General features: G+C 38.8%; 1 protein-coding gene across 3 annotated transcripts in view; it reads left to right on the top strand.

Moving 5' to 3' along the window:
• FARP1 (FERM, ARH/RhoGEF and pleckstrin domain protein 1) overlaps positions 1-15,273 on the top strand; it is a 390,990-nt gene that overhangs the window by 298,826 nt on the left and 76,891 nt on the right. For 2 of the 3 annotated variants that reach the window (XM_032771475.2, XM_032771473.2), the window contains exons 11-13: positions 2,367-2,435; positions 3,608-3,683; positions 5,103-5,343. In XM_032771475.2, coding sequence (XP_032627366.1) covers positions 2,367-2,435; positions 3,608-3,683; positions 5,103-5,343 — 386 coding nt within the window. The remainder of the gene's footprint in view (positions 1-2,366; positions 2,436-3,607; positions 3,684-5,102; positions 5,344-15,273) is intronic. The other variant, XM_032771474.2, reaches the window with a different exon arrangement.

Genomic DNA, 15,273 nt, shown 5'->3' with positions numbered 1-15,273 from the left:
ACATTAATTTTGTTATGTGCACCAATACAAAGGTAATGTGTCACAAATCGCCTCCGTATTGGTGCACATAATAAAATTGATTCTGCACATTTGTGGGAAAAATTCGAGCAGGGGTTCTGAAACGGGACCAGGACCTCTCAGGGGGTTGCAAGGTTATTACGTGGAGGGTTGCGAGCTGTCAGCCTCCACCTCAAACCCTGCTTTGCCTCCAGCATTTATAATGGTGTTAAATATATTAAGAAGTTTTTTTTTAATTTATTAGGGGGGTCGCACTCAGAGGCTTTCTATGTGAAAGGGGTCACCGGTACAAAAGTTTGAGAACCACTGAGTTAGAGGGAAAGCTACTAAAGGGTATGGTGAAAAGAAGCCAGTAGTCTCCATTGCACTTGTTCCACCCCAACCCAACCCGCACAATCCATCTATGTACCATCAGGCTCACTAGTCCCACCTCCTGTGATTTGTCAACAGATCCCTTCATGCTCCTAGGGAGAGAATTCTGCTCTGCAAATCACAAAAGGAGTAGATTTTCCTTGCCTGGCCTCCCTACAGTCTGACAAATGCACCCCTGTGCTGTTTAAATGCACTGTTTCCTCTGCATTCTGGACCCTTCATGCCTATAAGGGGGCTAACAGAGACAGGAATTCACCCTCAAGCCAGGTCTACATGTTAAAACTTTGCTGGTGTAGTAATTTTTTTAAAATAATTTTTATACCAGCAAAAGCCCTCGCATAAGTGTAGCTGTACCAGCATAAAAGTCCTTTTACCAGTATAACTTATTTCATTCAGGGAATTGGTATAAGCTATACTGGCAAAAACTCTTTTTTTGTGGGTATAAGCTGCATCTACACTAGGTGGGTTTGCTAGTATAGCTATATATCTGTATCGCTGTACTGGCAAACCTTTTTTAGTGCACACAAGGCGTTGGTGTGCAAAAATGCTGCTGTCACTGCTGCTTATGCACACTGCTGGATGGACTCTTTGCAGCATCCCCCATGTAATGTTGTTTGACTCCAGTCGGGTCTGATTTTCCACTAACTGCATCTTGTTAGGTCATTTACACCTGGGCAAAATGAATTCAAAATGCTACCAAATCAGAGACACCAGTTGACTCATAGAGGTATGTAGTCATGTTGATATGTCCTCCCCTGCCTCTTCCAGCTTTCTTTTCTGGGTCTGAAAAATAAAGTAGGTGACATGGAAGGACCTGGAGGTCTTCATGAGGGAGACAGAAGCTGCAGTCTAAATTGTTGGATTTAGTTATTGCCAGAGTAAATGAAAAATTTGTAGACATTCTTAACATACTTGATTAAACATGCATATAGTTTGGAGTGGAGCCGTATGCTGTTTTCATGTCTCTCACTGTGATCTCTGCTGAGTTCATTCTAGGAAAAGTATTATCTTCATTGTTACAAGTGGCCTTGCTATAGTTTGTCCAATTGACAGGTCTTAACAGATATGGAGATTTTTTGTTCCTCCTTGGACATGGTCCAAGGTGTAGGATATGCATTTCTAACAGTGCAAATTCTATTGTTTTCTTTTTCTTCTGGTATTCATGACCATACACCATATAAATGATTGCCATTGGCTCCTTTTTCATGGACTATAAGAGCAAGGTTTGAAATCCATCGAAGACTGAATCTGCAGAAAATGTTTGTACCTATAGTTAAATGTCTTTAAGATCAACAATTTAATCCTGAAATGTATTTCCGCTATTCTCCATTCAGTACCAATGTTTACTGATACCAGTTAATAGAGGTAAGACTGAAATTTAACTTGCAGAAATGGTTCAGATACATATTTTCATAAGAGGAGAGTTGAAATCTCTCTTTCTTGCCATTATCTTTGGTGACTTCCCAGTAACATAATTCAGCATAAAGGGGGCAGAGTTGGATTTAGGCAGTGGTAAAATGGTCTATATTTTATCTGTCTACAAGTATTTTCCTTGCAAAAAATGCAAGTGACATTTTATCCATGGATGTACAGTAAGATCCATTGCATTCTTATTGTGAAATGTGAGTTAATACTTGTAGTAAAAATAGTTGGGTATGTGGTTTACTATGAGTTCATAGGATACAGTATCTAAAACTGCACACCAGCATGCCTGGCTTCTTAGGTGCACTCCCAAGGTTGGTAGGCAGGTGGTGGATGCAAATACGGACTGCATGAAGCATGGATGCAAATATGGACTGACTATATGATTCAATCAAACTCCCTACAAACCAATGTGCATTTATGATACAAAAGATGGTACATCACTTTATGCCATAGCAATGAAAGTTACATAGTCAATCTGCTTTCATTATTTGTATTAAACGTTAACAGATGTAATACCTTAGATTGGCGGCTTAAGTGTTGTTTTGTTACAGTGGCCGGACTCAGAAGCAGGTTCTTGACTATGTTAAAGAAGGCGGACACAAGAAAGTGCAGTTTGAAAGGTGAGAGAGAGATTACTGAGTTGGTCTTATTTTTTTAATGCTCTTGAATTTGGGACCATTAGTTCTTACCAGTTAATTATACTGCTGGGCCCTGACTCTGGCCTATGCAAAGTCCCCTTTATGTTGCTTCAGCAAGCTGTCACTGAAATAATGGCCCCTAGGGATCAGTTACCATCAGGCATAAGTTAGAGCAGGGATCAGCAGCCTTTCTGAAGTGATGTGCTGAGTCTTCATTTATTCACTCTGATTTAAGGTTTTGCGTGTCAGTAATACATTTTAACATTTTTAGAAGGTCTCTTTCTATAAGTCTATAATATATAACTAAAATATTGTTGTATGTAAAGTAAATAAGGTTTTTAAAATATTTAAAAAGCTTCATTTAAAATTAAATTAAAATGCAGAGCCCCCTAGACCGGTGGCCAGGACCCGGGCAGTGTGAGCGCCACTGAAAATCAGCTTGCTTGCTGCCTTCGGCACTCATGCCATAGGTTGACTACCCCTGAGTTAGAGCTACCCTGAGGTTTCTCTAAATTAAACTAGGGGCCAAACCAGCCTCCAGCCAGCCCTGTGAAACTTGATCAAATTGCTGCAGTTGCTATGAGCTTGTAACTCAATTAATAGGCTGGAGACTTTTCAGCACTGAACATCCCACTGGCAGATAACTTCCCCTCAGACTCATTGAATATCAGGCCCTTTAGTGTGGGATGTGATTAATCTGCATAAATAGAAAAGGATTTGATTTTTTTAATAATGTACTCCCGAAGATTAGGGGGATAAGTAACATTAATTGGCACAACTAACCAGTGGTTGTTAACTGAAAGCTGTCAGGGGAAGGCTTCTATCTTGGTAGTGCCAATTCTCTTTGAATTATTCTGAGTCATGGTGAATTAAAGTCACTGCTGAAATGTACAATGAACCTGGCAACAGTTTGTGTTATGACTCATGTTCTAGTGATGGAAGATTTCTGCTTCAGTGCTCTACATTCTCTTTTATGGTGTTTATATAAAACATTCTCCATTTAAATTTTACAAAAAGAAAGAATGAGAATCCATTTCAAGACAAACATTTATAAAGCTGCCGTTTGGTGCTTTTGTTTCTTAAGGAAGTGACTGCTGCTGATTATTTGTGAAAAAAATTGTATGGCTTTAACTTCTTAATGTGATTTCTCTCAGGAAACACAGCAAGATTCGTTCCATCACGAGTCCGACTACACAACCTTCAGAACAGCATTCAGAGGTGCTAAAACAAGTCAGTAATGTTGATGAAACCCAATATGATTTGCTTTAAGCATTTCCAGTTGAATCCCTAATTAGAGGAGTATAATTTAAAACTACATGGGCATTCTTTTTCTTATATCTAACCTATTTTAAAGATTCAAATACCCTGATACAGTGATTCCAAATCACTGGTAAGTCTATCTATTCTAATACTTCAGGATTTTGTAACTCAGGATCTGTAATTCCCACTCCCTATCATGGCTGGTCCATTGTGTGCGTTTACTGCCTATTTGCCATTCAGTTCTGAGCACATTAACCTACAATACAGTTGAGACTAAAGGTCTACAGAGCGTGGGTTTGGAGCAGCCTTTTTCCCACAGTGGGTTAAAATGCACAGAAAGGATGGGAAGGCGCAAGTAGTAGGGACTATCTGGCACAGTCGAGCTCTCAGCCTGGTGAACTGATACAGCTGCCAAAAAAGTGATGAACTCTTGTCAGGTTCCAAGATTTCTGCTCGTGGTTGCCCTGAGTGAAGGAAAGCGTTTTTTCCAGAGGTCATTGATAGTGGAATTTCATTTGTCCTTGACAAGAAATTCTGTTGTGTTGACCTGAGAGGAATTTCAGTTAAGAATTCTTACGTTATTATCTGTGGTAGATCACAAGCATTAGTTCTGTTTCTATTAACAGTAAATGGCTACTGTTCAAAGCAGAAGTGGCAGGTGCAAACTGCCTGGTTAATATATTTAAAGTGGCCCGCAAACTTCTACTTGCACAACCTTTGGCTTGCTTTAGCATTTGTATTGGTTACCTATAGAATCATACCATCATTGCAGGCTGTTCTAGGGAACTCAGGGAAGGTACAATTTGTAGTCCATTCAAAAGATAGCTTAATATTTTAACACCAGATTAGATGGAGCAAAGCACTGGATGTATACTGGCATGGGTGTGTGGAATAAAGACAGTCCTTTGTCTAGTGGTAGGGACTCTCCACCAGTTGAATGTGGGGTTGCCCGTGAACCTACTCTGGGAGTTTTGTTCTTGTGTGCAATTGGGCTGCACTGAATTTACCATTTTTTATATTCACCTCCTTTGCCAGTCTGCCTTCTTTTAAGTAGTGCAGGCGTGTTGGTGTTTGTACAATGCTGGTTATTGCCCATATGTGTTGTATCATCATAAATTGCAACTACTAATAGAACTTTTTGAACATTTATTTCCTTTTTTGCCAATGTTTGGCTCATGTTCTTTCCTGGTCCATCATCTACTCTTCATGCTTGGAGACTTCCATATTTTTTAAAGTTTGAGTTACCAGCTCTGTTGTCAGGAGAGTCCTACATGGGATCTATAAGTTACTGGGCATGACTCTGGTGCTCTTACTGTGAGCAGACACTGAGATTTTTCCTTCTTAATGATCTTCTTGCTTGTTTTTTCTCTTCTCTCTTTCTCTTTCCAGAGCTGTAGCTTTACATTTGGAGATGATGTGAATTCCCCAGTGGTGCAGAGCTGCCAGCAAAGGAAGGAGCTGAAAGCTTCAATGGAAGATGTTGGACAGCACAGAATCCCTTCCCTGAAGAAGAGCCCTAAGGAAGGTGGAAAGGTGGATGGAGCGGTGATGGTGACAATGGAGGAAGAAGAGGAGGTCGTTAAGGATAGGACACAGCAGAATAGATCTCAGTCGCAACAACCAAGCACAGGTCCAGCATCCAGGGCTGCTCGTGGCAGCAGCACCTCAATTCCTTTTATTGACTGCAGTGATGTAGATAGCGAGTATGACCTTCTCAGAGGACAAGTAACCTGGTCACATTCCCAAACAAATGACAATTATGAGGGTGATTTGACCAGTGGTGCCTATATTCTCGGTAGAGATGAAAATCGTAAAAGAACTAGATATAGGGATTCCTCAGGCTCTGTAAAGACTTCCCAACATGACACTGAAGAGTCTATTGATGATAACCCAGCTAATATGTCCTTCTACGTTGGTGGGAGCCCCAGAATGCCAAGGCACAGCTCACTGGTTGACGAACTGTTTAGGGGCCCTGACAGCCGTAGTCCATTGGCCACTCCACTGCCACCCAGTAGCAAAGGGTCAAGTCCTAATGTGAGTTTGAATAGAACTGGCTGTCAGGGCTACATCTCAGAAAATGGCTATGAGTGCAGGGCTAGGAGCGATGAGGAAGATATTCATGCCTGTAGCTGCCCTGGGTATGGCAAATGTTCTCCAGGTTTGCAAAGGCCTCGTTTGCAAAAAATTCAAAATGCCCGAAACAAGTCAGAAACTGACCCATTTATCCTGAGCCAGGTGTCCTCAACGCCAGGTCAGGAATACAGATCAGAGAGACATTGTAAAGAGGGGCTTGTTAAAACGGTTCCTTTAGAAGGCAAAATGATGGCAAACGGGGTGTCAGGTACTGGACAGTCAAAGCAGAGTCCGGTCATGCAGTGTTTATATGCCAGTGGCATGATGGATCACATGGCCGCCATCCAAATGATGGAAGGCTCCACCAGCAGTGGAACAGAGTCTAGTGATTCAGACTCAGAAATCGTTAACCCATTTACTCACCCTCTTGTGTTTGGAAATCCCATAGTGCTGAGCTCCTCTCCTATACCTAGGAATAAGTACTCCTTTGGCAGCCTTCAGCTAGATGAAGAGGTAGAGGAAGATGTGTCCGTTGGTCTTGGTGATGAAGACAGTGTGCATGTCTTTAGCTGCTAGGAACCTGAGCCTGAGTTCCAGTTATAGACTGAGACCATTTATACGGTGGTTACTTGTGAGAATGATTTGGTCTTCTGGGGGCTGATGGCAAGTATTTTGTACAAATACACTAAGCGTGCTGTTTAGAAGGAGGGAGGAGATGCAGGAGGTGTAGTAAATACGAATAGGTTGCAATTGAAGCCTAACAACAATGTTGCATCTTCTCTGAAGGGATTGAAGGAGAAGAACCGTTATTAGTTTGGTTATCATTGTGGTATGTTATAATTAGATAGAAAATATACACTTGACTGTTCTTTATATTAAGTCACATGTAGGTAGGTATGGTAGTTTCTGTGACAATTGACTGTTCGTTTTGGAAAAACATAAATGAAATCACAGTAGGCGCATTGTGCTCTTTTATTTGAGTCAAATGATTTTTTTTCTCCCACGTAAGGAGAGCTGCTCTTCAGTGCCTCGTAGGTTAGTGATGACGTTTAATTTATAGTCAAATGCAGGAAACTTGATATTCAAAATCAAGTCTTAGTGAAACCTTGAACAAGGTTAATTAATTCTTTTTATAGCAAGAATTACTTTGTTTTGCTGATCTTCTAACACATTTGAATTGCTGAGTTAGGGGTACAAATTATCCATGTACAGGAACTGTTGCAGCTTTGGTGTTTTGTTTAGTGGGTTATACAGTTTTTCATATCTGGAGACATAGACTCTAGAATTCCTTCTCCTCCTCCTGAAAGACAGCGAAAGAGACTAAAGAGGTGATTTAAGTGAAGAATCTTGGATGAAAGTGGTGCTGATTAAGAGTAGCACAGATTGCCTTTTCTGAAAGACAGTAGCCACGTCCTTCACTATGTGTTACAAATTGTGTTTGCATTTTTCCTTCCCTTTATTTTATCAGCATCATGATACACAGCAATATCAAAGTTTTTTTCTGTGAGCAGGAAACAAACATTCATCTGAGCAGGATCTAGTTATTTTGTGGTAGCTTAATTATTTGTAGTACCGCCAATGTCTGGTAATGCCTCTTATCAAATTTTTATTGTGCGTTAGGGATCAAGAAATTTTATCTTCATGAAGCCAGCCCCCCACCGGACTGACTGCCTTCAAATGTGTTGTACTGTACATAGAAGAGCAGCATTTGTTATGTGCACAGAGAGAGGATAAATCTGTGAAAACTTTCATTTCACAGATTAAAATATTTTAGATCATTTTAGATATTATCCAAAACCAATAAATCAGTAGCTCTTAGATATCTTAGAAAATCTTGAGAAGACATGTACTATACAGCAGCTACCCTGAGATAATTACTCTCATGAGACAGGATATGCTCTTTACCCTACCAATAGCCTTACTTTTATCATTAAATGTTCTTGGTGGGGGGGAAGGGGGAATAAATAAATTTAGTTTGGCAGAACTGAATAATGAACAGACGTTTCAGCTGAACTGTGTGAGTCACAAACATTTATGTACCCACGTGAATAGTGATGAGACAAGTTTTTTTAATCTAGGCAATTAATTTCAGAATCGTTTTAGTTAATTTTTATAAAACAAGGAAAATAGGAAAAGTTTTTATAATTTTTCTAATGCCTTGATCAAAACACATTTTAACAAGTGTTTAATATGAATGAAGGATATTTTAATATCAATTTACAATAGTTTAGAAATGTATTTCACCTTTTATTTCAGTAGACTGTAGCCTTGTAAATAAGGAGTTTTAATTTTTCCAGATTCCTTAGTTTATTGGTTCCTCTTTTAGTAATAGATACCTTGGCTTTAGACATAAATGAAGTTGAAGCATTTCTTTAGACAGTGATGTTAGAATGGCAGGTGGCATGGAATGATGATTCCTGTGGCTGTGTGGTTAAAAATTTGAATCTAGAAACTGCAGACTGATTATACTGAGGGAAAAGCTTGCTTGTATATCATCCTTAAAGTTGTCTCTATTTTGGACTTAGAATCGTTGAAAATTGACTGCCTTCAACTTTTGTGTATTTAAGATGTAGGTGAATGAAGTCCATTGTAGAAAATTGTCGGTGTGGATAGTGTGTATATGAATCTTTTGTTGGCATTTGTACTGTGTTCTACTATACAGTAGAGTAATAGCAAATTGGACATGCATTAGTTGCTTTGATAGCCATATGTCTAAAGATCAAGTAATGAACTCCCAAGATGGAGTTGCAATCAGTTTCCATATTTATAAAAAGTTACTAGATTTCATGTTGTTTGGAGGTAAGCAAAAATCAGATCTTAGAGGTAATGTTGACTACACATACGCCATTTTCTGTCCTCAAACTACTACTACTTTAATGGCCACTTTTACTATCTTCACATTTCTACAAAGAAAATGGATATGTTATTTTACATCATTGTTGTGAAAGTAGTCCTAGTAGCCTGGAAATATTGACAGCTTAAGAGAGAGATCATTAACTAATGAAATATATCTGTATTTTTTCTTCACCTTTTCCTTTTAATATTGTTCCAAACAACATGGAGTACAAAAATTCTCTTCAACGGTTTCCTTTTATCTGACAGTACTATGTATTTAGTCTTTTGAAAATGTACACTAAGAATTACTTCAGTTTGCAGAAATAGCTTTAATTAATTCCATAGGCAATCGTTTAATTTAAAATAAATCACTCTGTGGTAGTCATCTATATGCCACTGAAATGCAGTTTAATAACATTAGACAAGCATTTAATTAAAAACTGTGTTTGAGCCAAATTTTTCCCTCAAACACACGACTTATTTTTGGGGATTTGCCAGGAATTTAAACAGAGCTGTCCAAGTGAATATTATCATATAAAACCAGGTCCATCAAAATTTAGCTGTTGATGGTTTCTGTGGGACTAATGCAAAGGGACCCTAGGAGAAAAGAATAGTAGGCTGGGAGAGGGAAAGAGGCTGAAGATTGCAAGTAAACTGGTATAAACTCTTGTTCGTCTTCCAAAATGAAAAAGTTAAGAAACAAAAGGGTCAGTATCAACCATGTGAGATGTTGATTAATCTGCAAGTCAGCTATGGGCTCTGTGAGTATACCTCTAGCCTAATGCCATTTAACGTGTTGTTTGTAGTCACAGTAAATGGTTTAATGCTTCACACCTTTTTCAATGGGTTCTGGGATGTCACCCATCTAAATTACTCATGATACCATAATACTTACAGTTCACAGTTCTATACCTTTCATCTTTATTCACAATAATTAATTAAGCCTCAGGGCACCCCCATGAATATTAGATGGGGAAACTGAAGCACAGAGAGACTTTAGTGATTTACCCAATGAGTCATTGTGAATAGAGGGACTCAGAAACAGTGTCAGAGTTGGGAACAGAATGGAGTTCTATCTACTAGTCTATTGCTCTAAGTACTTGACCATACATAGCTAACCACTAACTATTTATTGGGAAAAGCTTTCTCCATTTCTCCTATATACTGGATACTGTTGGGGATACTTTTTCTTTTGTTTCTTTGGAAATCAGGATTTAGTAAAACTTTAGTTTCCCTGGAAGATGTGGGTGTCATTGAATAAGTCTGGCTAATTTCATTGTAACAAATTGACATAGGAGCCCTGACTTTGCTTAGGATAACATTGAGCTTTGGATAACTGGAGGGACTGTGAGACTGTCTTCACTGGAGCTGGCAGTGCTATTTCCAGCTTGGGTACACATACCCACGGTAGCTATGATGGCACTTGGGCTGAAAACAGCAGTGTAGTTACGATGGTGCAAGCAGTGGGATGAACTAGGCACCTGCATGAACACATCAAGGTACAGGGCAGCTAGTCCATCTCATCATCCCTGTAGTCGTGGTTACACTGCTATTTTTAGCAAACTAACTGAATCAGAGCTTGCACTGATATATCTCCTCAAGCTGAATTTGCATCTCCAGCGTAGACATACCCTGAGAACTGGATAGTCAGGCTGCACTGTATTCGATTTAAATGGGTCCACATTCTGCACCTAACAAATACGTTTTCCTCATAAACCACAGAATGGCCCATTTTCTCAGGTTGATCTCTTGAAATGAAATAGTGCAATCCAGTTTCATCCCCATATCAACAGATATGGCTATTTCTGCTGCAGCTCCTCCATTGTATTGTTCATACCTGCCTAAAGCTGATTGTCATACTCAACATTATGATGTACATCAAATATAAATTGCAAAGGGAATTCATCAAATCCCTAATTGTACTTCATACATATGAAAAATGTGAACATACAACTGACTTAAATGATTTCTGTTTGCCTGTGTTTTGTACTTACTTTATGTGAGCTGAATCAAGTGGAAAATTAACTCATGATAATCATTATGAGAAGTAACATTTCCATAACTCAGGAAATTCAGCCAAACTTACGAAGTTTCTAAAAGCTTAGAGATGATATGAAATTAGGACAGTAAATTATGATAACACTTTCTTTTGGAACACTGTCACATTTGATAACATGGTGACGCTAGTTCCCACTAGGACAGTGGTACCACACAAAATCAACACTGAATTACCAGGCTGCCAAAACAAAACATAACAGTTAGAAACAAACAAAAAGTGGAAAAGTGTATTTGTCAATTAGTTCACTAAATGTGACTCACGATTTGACATGACTATTCCAGGGCCATTTATCATGAAATTCATGTTTCTTTGCCGAATTGTTTGCAAACTTTCCTTTGTGCAAACAAACATATTTGTGCTGGAGGAGCAATGGTATTCATGCTGCAGGTGCTTGTTTGGTCTCTCCATTTATACATGCATTTACTTGGGGGGAAAGTGACAAGAGAAAACTGAATGTATAATCTGCTAAACATCTGTAAAATCTGATTTCTCTCTCTTCCTCTCCCTCAAGTTTAAATTTGGGGATCCCAGTGTATAGTCACATGTAAGTTATTTCTTGGGCAAAAGAGGATGGGAAAAATATTTTCAAGATTAACATTTTCTAGTCCTGTTGACTTCCAATTTGTGTCTCTGTAATGTCTTTCCCACTGTCTCCCTGAGAGATTCAACCATCCCAATGATTCTTCAGGCAGTTCCCTTGTGTATGAAGGATAGGACATGGAATCAGGGAACAGACTATAAAATGTGGCTGAGGCAACCAGGATTCTGAATATCAGATATTCAGTGGAGAGCTCATTTACAATACACAGAAACCTATAGGCCCAAATCTGCTCAAATAAACTACTTGTTGAACAGTTAAGACTAACCAATTATTGCAAATTGTGACCCTTTAAAAGACAATTCTTCAACAGAAAAAAGGTAAAATCTGATTAATAAATTGTTTTCAACAAGTAATAATAATACTAATCTCTTATATAGCCCTTTCCGTCAGTAGCAAGACCAGTCATGGCTTTTAAAATAGCTGGTTGAATAACTCTGGGGCATCATAGTGATATCTAAAAATGATTTCACAACAAAGTAAATTTATTCTTAATGAAGAAAATCAGTTACTATTTCCATTGTTCCCTGGATTTTCTGCTCATATGTAGTAATCATAGTAGGTGACACTTACCCCTGTGTAGAGGACCAGGCCAACGCCTATGTACTAGACAAGTCCCACTTAAGCCAGTAAGATTGTAGTTACTGGTTGAAATGAGGAATGAATGTGAGGGAAGTAGGTTCTGTGCTCAAATGTACATAAATTAAAGGTGCCTGGTGTCACCTCTAGTTTTCTGATATGCTCCTCTTTTCAGAGAATGTAATTTCTGTATGCACCTTCTGTTTCCCTTAATGCATTTCTCTCCCAGGCTCTAAGAGTCTGGGAAAGTCCTTGAGGTGTGTGCGATTTTGTACATTGCAGAAACGGGATCTCACAGGAGAAAAAAGAAAAAGTTTGTAAAATACCCTTCTCTAATTAAAAGTAGTTATTATCAAAAATTGTTGGTGCATAAGTAACGGAAGAACATGGCCCTTCTCTATTGGTGTCACTTACTTGATGATGGTTAAGGATGAGATTATGTCACAAAGTCACGGATTCCTTAACTTTCAGAGACCTCAGTGACAATTTCCACTTCAGCCCTAGTGTGGTGGAGCTAGAGCTCTCAGTCACGGAGGGGCAGAGTTGTCAGCCTCTGCTGGTAGTGGGTACTGGACACACCCCTCCCTGCAGAGGGGCTCAGGCTCTCTTCCCCTGCTTGGGCTTCAGGCAGGGCACACGCCTCTCACCTATTATTTTTAGTAAAAGTCACAGAGAGGTCACAGGCTTCCATGAATTTTTGTTGATTGCCTGCGACCTGTCCGTGACTTTTACTGTAAATAACCGTGACACAATCTTAACCTTAATGATGGTAGCGTTTTGGATTTCTCATTGCAAATGCTTCAGGCATTGCAGCTCCTGAAACCAGGAGTGAAGTAGACAACTCTGTTTTTTCTCACAAATAGATATGGGACTGAAATCATTCCTGGAGCTAGTAACTCCATGGACTTGAATGAAGTTACTTCAGGTAAGAATTTTGCCTAAGCTGTCATTAGTCTGGGGGCTGGTCTACACTAGAGGGGGAATCGATCTAAGATATGCAACTTCCACTACGTGAATAGCGTAGCTGAAGTCGAAGTATCTTCAGTCGAGTTACCTACCATCCTCACAGCGCGGGATCGATGTCCACAGCTCCCCCTGTTGACTCTGCTACCGCCGTTCGCGTTGGTGGAGTTCCGGAGTCGACAGGAGCTCATTCGGGGATCGATATATCGCATCTAGATGAGACGCTATATATCGATCACCGAGAAATCGATTGCTACCCGCCAATATGGCTGGTAGTGAAGATGTACCCTGGAAGGGAAGGAAATACTGATTGGGAATTTAAACCAATGAAATGTTGCCTACACTATTTCAATAAAGTATATGCTTCTAAAGTCAATGAAATATACCTAGAGGCAGGCAAACATTGTTTACTAATTTATAAGAGACACTGGGTCTGCTGTATACTCATGGACCAAGAGCAAAGGCATCTGCAATCTCCTTTCCTACAGCAGGGCTATATTGTGTCATTGATATTGATTTTAAAAGTGGAATTTCTGCTTAAAAATCAAAGGCATGATATTCATGGAGTTTCGCTTAGGTTAATTACAAAGCAATTCATAGGAGTGTTTTTTATTCCCTATCCTATTCCTGTGTTTTCTTCTGTAAACCATGTGGGATTAAGTATGTGTGGGTGTGTGTTTTTTTAAATTTTTTTTATTAAAAGCAGTCAGCACTTTCTTTCAACTTTTATGAAGTTTGAGAAGCCCTTTGGGCCTAGCTGAGCTGGATGTTCATGGGTGTATTTTCAGCAAGTACAAATGTAAATAAAGTTGTTGTTACTACACTAAAAGAAGGAAAACATAGGTACATAAAAATACGACATGATAGTAAACACTTCAGAAATGGTTGTTTTGCTCTAGAGGAGAATAGATTTAAAAAAAAGTACTTGACTCCCCAAGAACAGTAAAAAAAAAAAAAAAAAAATCAAAGTTTACACTATCAAAAGCTGGCTCTATAACCAGTAATATTCAAGCTGTCATCGATCAAACAGGAAGCACATGAATACTTTCACAAGACAAAAGCTTTCTGGTTTGTTAAACCAGGTTAGCAGTTTCCTTTCAAATGCTTCAAATCTAGTTTGTAAAAAGAAAGCTATTATCATTTTGCCTGTGATGATTTATGAAGAGATCAAAGATAGGTCTCTCTTAGTTCAGTGAATGTTAGCGCTCAAAGCCTGTTGCTTTTCCAGTAAGCACTTAAAATCTTTGATTAGCTGAATTCCTTATTTTTTACCTTTCCTGCTGAGAAATTGACTTGAACCACTAACAAAAATTCACAGGCTTGACAGTGTTTCATTCATCCAACCCTTTCCTGATTTCTATATTTATCTTTTCAAATAAAAGTCTTTAATAGACATAATTAACATTTTTTAATAAAAAATTGCTGGGGACTTCATTCTCATTTTTGTCATTTGTTTAATAATGTTTAAAAGAAACATTTTTTGTTTCATTCTATGCACTATTTTGTCAGCATGTACCTCTCTGGGGGAAAAGCCTTTTCAATGTTCTGTCTTTATCCTCAAAGCATGATGTATCTTCTTTTCCTTGCATTGTTTGGGGCACTGTCTCAATGTCCTTTTACTGCCGAAATACCTATGTGTACTGGGAATACCTATTTCCTCTATTACAGTGATCCTGTTCTCTAAGAACACACTTCATTTCACAATTGGACAATGCAAGATCCCTGGGTTGTGAGGTTTCAGGAACAGAAACCACACCACATTAGAGAACAGAAAAGTATGTGGGGGGGGGGGTAAATGACCTTCACTGTGAGTACTTGAGCCCTGTAGAGCACGCAGAACTGGTGTGCCCTTCATTTTCTAATGAAGGCTGCACTTAGAATGATCAAATCAATCTGCAATTGTTTTTAAGCAGGATCACTGCAGTCTTGAGGAGATGTCTTGTTGAAATGGACAGTATCTGTGGCATGAGCTTATATGGGGTGGATGCACTAGAATGTGTAGGTAGCTATTAGTATTGTTCATATGCATATTTTTAAAACTAACCTTTTTATATGTAAGTGTAAGCAGGGAATTTTATACAAACTGTTCTATTTCTGTCTTTTATGCAAAAATGGAAAGCTAAAAGTTAGGAAAGAGGAATGTCTCATGACTTTGTATTTCCCCCAGTTTGTAATGTTTATTCTTTGTTTGTAAGATTTGAGAATACCCTGATGTAGGCTAACAGCAGCAGTTACTGTCTGATTTCACACTCACCGCTGTCTAATACTACAGTATACCAATAAAGCATGGACTTGTACCAACTGGAGGGGTTGCTGGCTGCTAAACCAGTACCAAGCTCGATGACTACATTAGCATGTCAAGCCAAACTCATTTAACTGTGTATGCATGGTACTATATTTTTTGTTTTATTTTTGTTTATTTTTTGTTTTTGTTTCTTCTACCAAAGCCTTTT

The sequence above is a fragment of the Chelonoidis abingdonii genome, chromosome 1 (genome assembly GCF_003597395.2).
Source record: "Chelonoidis abingdonii isolate Lonesome George chromosome 1, CheloAbing_2.0, whole genome shotgun sequence".
In the NCBI taxonomy this organism is placed as follows: domain Eukaryota; kingdom Metazoa; phylum Chordata; order Testudines; family Testudinidae; genus Chelonoidis; species Chelonoidis abingdonii.
This window is presented reverse-complemented; position numbering and strand designations above follow the sequence as displayed.